General features: G+C 55.9%; 2 protein-coding genes across 4 annotated transcripts in view; one reads left to right on the top strand and one right to left on the bottom strand.

The window, feature by feature from the left end:
• Positions 1-4334: 4334 nt before the first annotated feature.
• On the top strand, positions 4335-7346 carry HSD17B10 (hydroxysteroid 17-beta dehydrogenase 10). 2 transcript variants are annotated; one of them, XM_006031998.3, is made up of 6 exons: positions 4335-4457; positions 5245-5409; positions 5886-6050; positions 6395-6520; positions 6652-6760; positions 7098-7346. In XM_006031998.3, the coding sequence occupies exons 1-6, from the start codon at positions 4431-4433 to the stop codon at positions 7286-7288; spliced, it is 783 nt and encodes a 260-aa protein (XP_006032060.1). In that variant the 5' UTR covers positions 4335-4430; the 3' UTR covers positions 7289-7346. The 2 variants fall into 2 exon arrangements, with proteins under 2 accessions (XP_006032060.1, XP_006032059.1); XM_006031997.3 differs by having other exon boundaries at positions 4405-4645.
• Positions 7347-7494: 148 nt separating this feature from the next.
• LOC102377277 (RIB43A-like with coiled-coils protein 1) overlaps positions 7495-8489 on the bottom strand; it is a 3937-nt gene continuing 2942 nt past the window's right edge. For both annotated transcript variants that reach the window (XM_006031995.3, XM_014523909.2), the window contains 2 exons: positions 8303-8469; positions 7495-7755 (listed from right to left, as the gene is read on the bottom strand). In XM_006031995.3, the coding sequence (XP_006032057.1) occupies positions 7674-7755; positions 8303-8469 (249 nt within the window). In that variant the 3' untranslated portion in view covers positions 7495-7673. The remainder of the gene's footprint in view (positions 7756-8302; positions 8470-8489) is intronic.

Genomic DNA, 8489 nt, shown 5'->3' with positions numbered 1-8489 from the left:
CATCCTAAAGAGACCGAATTTCATTAGCTACGCGTATGTACTAATTATATGTAAAATAATATCTCTTATCAAATACAGAGCCCTAAACAGTCAGATTAGGATGGGATTATGGGGCAAAACTTGGGCTACCCCAAATTTTGTGGCAATGCCACTGGGGGACTGTTCCAAAGAACCATGACCACAGTCCCGCCTGGCCCAGAGCACAGTTTGGCCATGCAAGGCTGCCTACTAACAATATCCAGCTTTAAGTTATTTTACTAAGTTTCTGGGTGGTGGTTGTACATAAATTTGAAATGCTATTGAAAAATCCCTAGGGGTCTCTATACACATGCTTTGGGGTGGGGAGAAGGGTGCTTTTAATAGAACGGCTCTGAGAGCCACTCTAATTAGAGTCCCCACAGTGTCACATGTATTCAGCATCCTGCGCTTCAAAATGGCAGCGGGGGTGTTAGTTCAAAGATCTTTAGTTAAAGCACTGCTGCTTCCATTTTAAAACACAGGCACAGTGAATACACGTGATGCAGAGGCTGCTGGAGTGCGCTAATTATCACACTTCAGCAGACTGGCAGCAAACTCGATTAATCAAGTCTGCTCTGACACATGCTAAATACCACGCGTTGGAGCAGAGGTCTGGCCGGCTTACACTCAAGCAAGCATTGCATTGAGCAGGGGAATATGCCCAGATTTCTTCAGGAGGCTCCTTGGTAGTGGGGACATGTTCTGGAATGTTTCCATGAGGGTTTTGCCCTATGAACCCAGCAGAAGGGCAGCTCCTTATTAGTAGCAATGTAAATAGCACATGCAGATGGTGAGTAAATTGGTGCCTGGCATGGTCAGAGCGTTCTTTGGGCCAGACAAAAATATGGTCAAGGGTGTCCAGGAGAGTCCTCCAGTGCCACAGAGGCATAGTGTGGGGTAGCCCAAAATGGATTTGCAGTGATAATCTCAGGCCACAACCCAGTTCCTTATTCAAGCCAATATGCTTAGTTACCAGCAAATTGCCTGTCAAGAATGACGGGGGGTTGGGGGGAGGGTGCGGGTACGGAGCCCTGTGACTGGCCCCATGCCCCCCCTTCCCCCACCTCGCTCTACCTGCACCTCCCTCCCACTGCTTCAAGTCTGACCCCCAGCCACCCCCATCCCCCCCCATTTTGGGTCCAACTCCACTCCCCTCCTCCCTCCCACTTCAGTCCCCCACCCCCTCCCTGCTGCTTCAGGTCCAACCCTGCTCCCTTCCTTCCCGCCACAGCCACTTCGGGACTGCCTGGCCCACATCTGCCTGCCTCCCTTCCCATCCCTCCTGGTTGTCTAGGGGGCATCCAGGACAGGTGGCCACCGTGAGACCCCATTGGCCCTCAGGCGGGAAGATGGCGGGCAGCCCGGCTGCTCAGATGACTGGGACACGTTCCCCACCACCAAAATTACCCGGCAATGGTGCAAACTTGGGCCTGTGCAGCATGTGCCACCCGCCCTCTCTGGGGGTGCATGCGCAGCTGGCTTGAAGCTTTATGGACAGACATTCAGACAGAGACAGCCAGGCTAAGCCTTTTATTATGTTAATGGATATGGGGGCTGTAGTTAGCACCATGGCATGAAGAAACCACGCTCCGGGCCAAGCAAGACTGGTCAGGGGTATCTGGGGGAGTCCACAAGTGCCACAGAGTCATAGTGTGGGGTGGCCAAGAAGGATTTCCATTTCTAATTCCAGCCCAAAAAGAGTTCCCTGTTCAAGCCATTGTCCTTAGTACTGTTGCTGGGGGCAGGGTGGGGAGGTGTACTCTGAGTTGACAGTGTGGCAGAAGCCACACTGCGCTTTGGGCCAGACAGTACTATGGTTGGGGATGCCTGGGAGAATCATCCAGTGCCACAGAGCCAAAGTGGGGTGGCCTACCAAGGACTTCCATCTCTAATCCCAGCCCAAAAAACAGTTCCTTATTCGAGCCGTTATACTTGGAACAGTGGCTGGGGGGCTTGTCAAATAGCAGCCAGGAACGGCCAAACCACCTTTTAGGCCGGGCAAGTCTCTCGTCAGAGATGTCCAGGAGAGTTCCCTGGTAGCACAGAGGTAAGTCAAGGAGTGGCTCAAAAAGGATTTCTAAATATAATCTCAGCCCAAAAGCCAATTCCTTATTCAAGTCAATGCATTTCATACAGTGGGAATGCAGGGCTGTCAGTTGGCAGCCTGGCACTGCCGAACTGCGCTTTGGGCCAGGCAAGATTCTGGTTAGAGGTGTCCAGGAGAGTGGCCTGGTGCTGCAGAATCATGGCATGGGGTGGCCCAAGAAGCATTTCTATCTCTAATCCCAGCCCACCAACCAATTCCTAATTCAAGACCATATACTTAGCACAGTGGCTGGGGTGCTGTCTGGCATGGCCAAAGTGCACTTTGGGCTGGGCCAGTCTCTGGTTTCAGATGTCCAGCAGAGTCCCCTAGTGTCACAGAGACATGGCGTGGGGTGGCCTAAGGAGGATTTCTAGGTATAATCCCAGTCCAAAATCCAGTTCCTCATTCAAGTCCATATACTTAGCACAGTGTCTGAGAGGGTGCTGTCAGTTGGCAGGCTGGCACAGCCAAACTGTGCTTTGGGCCAGGCAAGTATTTCATCAGAGATATCCAGGACATTCCCCCAAGGCCACAGAGGCATGACATGGGGTGGGCCAAGAAGGATTTCTGGGTATAATCCCAGCCCATAATCCAGTTCCTTATCCAAGTCCATATACTTTGTTCAGTGGCTGGGGTGCTGTCAGTTGACAGCCTGGCAAGGCCATACCACGCTTTGGGTTGGGCAAGACTCTGGTAAAATGCATCCGGTAGAGTCCCCCGGTCATGCAGAGGTATTCTGATGGGTGGTCCAAGCAGATTTTCTGGCCATAATCCCAGCCCAAAAGCCAGTTCCTGATTAGGGTCCAGATATTTAGCAGTGTCTGGGGGGTGGTGCCAGTTGGTAGCCTGGTGCAGATAGCAGCTGGTAGCCTTTGGGCCGGGCAAGTCTCTGTTCGGAGATGTCCAGAAGCATCCCTTGGTGGCACCGAGGTGTAGTCTGGAGTGGCCTAAGAAGGATTTCTGGGTATAATCCCATCCCATAATCCATTTCCTTATTTGGTTCCATATACTTAGCATAGTGCCTGGGGTGCTGTCTGCAGCCTGGCACGGCCAAACCATGCTTTGGGCCGGGCAAGTCTCTATTCAGACATGTCCAGGAGAGTCCCCCGGTGGCACAGGACATGGTCTGGGGTGGCCCAAGAAGAATTTGTGGGTATAATCCCAGCCCAAATCCAGTTCCTTATTCAGGTGCATATAGTTAGCACAGTGGCTGAGGTGCTGTCTGTCGGCAGGCTGGCATGGCCAAACCGTGCTTTAGGCCGGGGAAGTCTCTATTCAGGGATGTCCAGAAGTGTCTCTGCATGGCACAAAGGTGTGGTTTGGGGTGGCCCAAGAAAGATTTCTAGGTATAATCCCAGCCCATAATCCAGTTCCTTATTCAGTTCCATATATTTAACACACTGGCTTGAGTGCTGTCAGTTGGAAGCCTGGCACAGCCAAACCACGCTTTGGGCCGGGCAAATCTCTGGTCAGAGTTGTCCATGAGAGTCTGCCAGTGCCACAGAGGTGTGGTCTGGGGTGGCCCAAGAAGGATTTCTGGGCATAATCCCATCCTAAATTCCAGTTCCTTATTCAAACCTATATACTTCACACAGTGGCTGGGGTGTTGTGAGTTGGCAGCCTGATATGGCCAAACCTTACTTTGGGCTGGGCAGGTCTCTAGTCAGAGATGTCCAGAAGCAAACCCCTGGTGGCATTGAGGTGTGGTCTGGGGTGGCCCAAGAAGGATTTCTGGGTATAATCCCAGCCCATAATCCAGTTCCACATGCTTAGCACAATGGGTTGGATGCTGTCGGTTGGCAGCCTGGCACGGCCAAACTGCATTTTGGACCGGGCAAGTCTCTGGTCACAGATGTCCAGGACAGTCCCCCAGTCACGCAGAGGTATTCTGATGGGTGGCCCAAGCAGAATTTCTAGCCATAATCCCAGACGAAAAACCAGTTCCTTATTCAAGCCATTATATTTAGCAGCTGAAACCTCGCTGTGGCAGCCAAGGCTCTACCCCATTTTCATCCCTTCGCCACATTCCCCAGCCCAGCAGCCTGGAGGCTTGGAGGGGTCGGCTTTGGGACCCCGGATGCTTTGCCCCATCTCCTGTTCTGACCCATCATACCCTTCCAAAGAAGGGAGTGAACCCAGGCTTCCGGCTGCCCTGCCCCCCCGCCCCTTCTAAGATTTTAACTAGGTCCTCCGGATTTTATTTTCCCTTTAAGGTTTCATCTTCCCCTTAAATCCAGTCCCGATTCATCCTCCCCGACTTTAGTGGCCTCCCGTCATTGGTCGGCCGTGGCATAAGAGGGCGGGGCTTGAAAGGCCAGGGAGCAAGATGGCTGTAGCGATGCGGAGCGTGAAGGTAACAGGCAAAAACAGTCCAGCAAGTGAAGCGACCCCGAGGGGAACAGGGCAGGAACGATTCAAATCAGAAGGCTTAATCTAGTCTCCCCGCCTTTGTGGCCTCCCGTGATTGGTCGGCCCTGGCACGAGGGGGCGCGGCTTCAAAGGCCAGGGAGCAAGATGGCTACAGCAATGCGGAGCGTGAAGGTAACAGGCGAAACCAGTATGGCAGGTGAAGCGACCCTGACGGGAGAGCAAGGACGATTCAAGCGAGAAAGTGGAGGGCACCAGGCGAAACCACTGCGTCCGCCAGGAAAGGGGGGGCGACTTTGGCTATAATGGAGGAGTTTGGCCATAGCATGGCGCTCCCCTCCCCTAGCTGAGATGGGGTGGGGAGGGGGGAGAAACTGTTAAACATACACTCCGAGCGGGGTGGGGGAGGGCGTCCTGGTATGCACAAGATCATTTCTTACTTGTTCTCGGGAAAGGGTCACCGCGTGCATGGACTTGGGGGCAGGAGTGGAGGAAAGGCACAGCTGGGTGACATCATTATGAAGCTGACCATAATGGGGGTGGTGGCAAGGGGAGGAAGAGACCATCGTCTTACCTCAGGAGCAGCATGAGAGAGGCCATTGTGCACATGTAAGAGGGTTGTCCTCTGAGGGAGCATTATATACACAGGAGGGATGCAGCCAAGAGAGACCATTGTGCACAGAGGTGGGGGAGGCCAAGGTGGGAGGTTGGGAGAAACCATTATGATCTTGGGGAGAGGGCTAAACTTCTCTCTGCTTCCCACCCCACCCCAGGGGATGGTGGCTCTGGTCACAGGTGGGGCCTCAGGCCTGGGCCGAGCCACAGCTGAGCGCCTCGTGCAGCAGGGTGCCAGTGCTGTGGTCCTGGACCTGCCAACCTCAGAGGGGACAGCTGTGGCCAAGGAGCTGGGAAAGCACTGTGCCTTTGCACCTGCTGATGTAAGCCTGCCTGGATGCCTGGGCTCTGGACTTGGGAGCCTAGATGCCTGGGTTCTCAGGGAGTGAGGACCTGGGCTCTCAGGGGGTGGAGGGGGAGGTTGAGATCTAGGATGCTTGGGTTTCTAGAGCAGGAGAGGAGCCCAGATTCCTGGCTTTGGAGTGGGTTTTGGGAGCCTGAACAGCTGGGTTCTTGGGGGGCGGGGGGGGGAGCATGGAGCTAGGACACTTAAGTTCTGAGGTGGAGTGGGGTGGGAGGAGGAAGCGAGGAGCCTGGGCTCTCTGGGGGTGGAGCGTAGAGACTTGGGTGCTCTTGAGGGGAGGTCTCCACTGGGGAGGGGAGGGGAGCGGAGCTTTTGAAAGCCCAGATGCCTGGGTTCTCCCCCTAGCAATGGGAGGAGAGTGGGGCTTGGCAGGTTGGGGCAGGGCAGTGGGTTTAGCCCAGACACCTGGGTCCCCATACTGTCACCCTCCTCCAGGTGACGTCAGAGGAGGATGTGCTTGCTGCCTTGGCCTTGACTCGGCAATGCTTTGGGCGCCTTGATGTGGTCGTGAACTGCGCTGGCATTGGTATTGCTCTCAAGACCTATAATGTCAAGATGAACAAAGCCCATGGCTTGCACCATTTTGAAAGGGTCATTAGGGTGAGTGGGGGTGGGGCTAGCTCCACTCCCAGTCCTGCAGACTACCCCCCCCCCCCACGCATTTGTGAGGGGGTGGAGAGTTATGGGGCTGACTGGGCATGGAGGAGGGTCTGGGGGCTAATATGGGGCCAGGTAGACCTGGGCGGGGCAAGGGATATGTGGCTGGCTGGGTTCAGGGCTGGGTGGGAACAGTAAAAACAGGCTGGGGGGCAGCGGGGGGATATGGAGCTGGTTGGGTCTAGGGGAGCAGTGAGGGAGGCCTGGGGCTAGCTGGGGGAGGGAGGGGTCTGGGGTCAGCTGGGCTGGGGATCCTATCCCCGTTAACCCATTGCTGCCTATGCCAGGTGAACCTGCTGGGTACCTTCAACGTGATCCGCCTGAGCGTAAGTGAGATGATCAGAAACGAGCCTGAGGATGGACACCGTGGTGTCATTGTCAACACAGCCAGTGTGGCTGCCTTTGATGGCCAGGTCAGGGTTGCAGGGTGAGAGGGGCTGGGCTGGAGGGTTACTTGGTGGGGTCCTGTGGAGTGTTTTATATTTGGCTGTTCCTCACCCTAGAGCTGGTCCATCTTGGGCCTCTCTCCCTGTTTACCCTGCAGGTGGGCCAAGCTGCCTACTCAGCTTCCAAGGGTGGCATCGTGGGCATGACGCTGCCCATTGCCCGAGACCTGGCCTCCGTGGGCATCCGTGTCATCACCATTGCCCCAGGTGGGACCCAGGGCTGTGAATCAGGGCTACTGGGTGGGGAGGGGCTACAGGTCAGAAGTGAAGGACACTGACAGGGGGCTGTGGGTCAGAAGTGAGGAGGTGGGGGCTGTACTTGGGAGTGAGGGGTACTGTGGAGCTCTAGCGGGGTTGCAGGTCAGGAATGAGAAGCAGTGGAGGGGGGCTGCATATTGTGAGCTGGGGAGAAGTGAGGGGCACTAGCAAGTGGAGGCAGGGTCTACAGGTTGTGGGTGAGGGACACCATGAAAGACCGGGGCTGTGGGTTGGAGTGAGTGGCACTGGCAGGGTGCTATTAACCTGTCTCCCCTGGCTCCCCCAGGGCTGTTTGCGACGCCGTTACTGGGTGAACTGCCAGAGAAGGTGCAGAGTTTCTTGGCACGCCAGGTGCCCTTTCCCTCACGCTTGGGTCACCCGTCTGAGTTTGCCCACCTGGTACAGAGTGTCGTGGAGAACCCCATGCTTAATGGCGAGGTTGTGCGGCTCGATGGTGCCCTCCGCATGCAGCCCTGAGCTGGCCCTGGCCCTACCCCCAGGCAGGGGATGAATAAAGGACTGAACCTCAGCTCAACAAGGGTTTCCAACCCCCCCCTGTGAGATGCTAGGCATCTGGACTTCCTATCCTACCTGCCAGCCAGCAGGCCTTGCTCCCTTCTCAGAGCTGGGGAGACTGAACCTAGGCATCTGGGGTGCTCTCCATCCCCCAAGAGAAGCCAAGTGTTCTACCTCCCCAGAGAATCCAGGTGTCCAGGATGCCACCTTAATCCCTAAAGAAAACCCAGGCATCCAGGCTCTCCCTTCACCCTATGCACCAGGTAGAGGTAGAGTTGGCTGTGGGAATGTCTTTTATTGGTTCCCCCCACCTGGGGTGGGGGTCTCTGGGACAGGGTGGGGCCCCCTACCGGCTGCTGGTGCTGAACTGGAGGTGATACTGGACTATGGGCATGCTGGTGTAGATGTCACGATTCAGGTGCTGCTGTCTATGGAGAGGATGGGAGACAGATGAGAGTCTTGTGCCCCCCAGGGGGCTGGACCCCACCTGACCACACCCACTCAGAGCAGCCTTATCCTGGCCCTGCCCTGCTTTAGCTCTGCCCCTAATGCTGCCCCCTCCCCTAGGTAAGCCCCACACCCAAGGCCCTACTCACTTGACCCCATTTCCTCCCCATGCCCCACCCCCTTCTGGCTCTACCTACTCCCAGACTTTATCCCCCCTCAATGCTCCACTTGCTTTCCTGGCTCCAGTCCCTGCTTTGGCATTAAGGTGTCAAGGCCCCACCTTCTTTTCTGGCTCGTATCCACTTCTAGGCCCCATCTCCTCTTGGGCCTCGCCTGCCCCATTCCTTCCCCTGGCTCCATCTCCTTAACTATCATTCCTTTGGCTTGCCCCTGCTTCTGTTCTGCTCTCTCCCAGTCCTGCCCACTCAGTGTCCTGACCCCTCAGTTCTCATTCGTTTGTCCTGGCTCTGCTCCCTCCTGGGTGCCATCCCCTCCCTGCTTCAGCCCTTCCTGCTGTCTATTACTTACTGGGCCCTCTGCTCCTCAGCCAGCTGTCGGTTGAAGCAGTCTAACGCCCTGCGCAATCCCCGCCGGATACGGCTCTCTAACTCCTCCAAGGCCAGCCCCTCCCTGGCTGCTGCCTGGCGCTGGGCTGCCCACTCTGCCTCCCACCACTGCTCTTCTTCCTCCTGTCGCTGGGAGGGAAGGAGGTAGG

The sequence above is a fragment of the Alligator sinensis genome, unplaced genomic scaffold (genome assembly GCF_000455745.1).
Source record: "Alligator sinensis unplaced genomic scaffold, ASM45574v1 scaffold137_1, whole genome shotgun sequence".
Lineage (NCBI taxonomy): Eukaryota > Metazoa > Chordata > Crocodylia > Alligatoridae > Alligator > Alligator sinensis.
Note: the sequence above shows the minus strand (reverse complement) of the source record. Positions and strands in the feature narration are given on the sequence as shown.

Excerpts from the sequence above, each read along its gene's own strand:
- HSD17B10 (XM_006031998.3), top strand. The coding sequence starts at position 4,431 with ATGGCTGTAGCGATGCGGAGCGTGAAG. Across the intron at positions 5,410-5,885 it reads GTGCCTTTGCACCTGCTGAT|GTGACGTCAGAGGAGGATGT; the intron begins GTAAGCCTGCCT and ends ACCCTCCTCCAG. Across the intron at positions 6,051-6,394 it reads ATTTTGAAAGGGTCATTAGG|GTGAACCTGCTGGGTACCTT; the intron begins GTGAGTGGGGGT and ends TGCCTATGCCAG.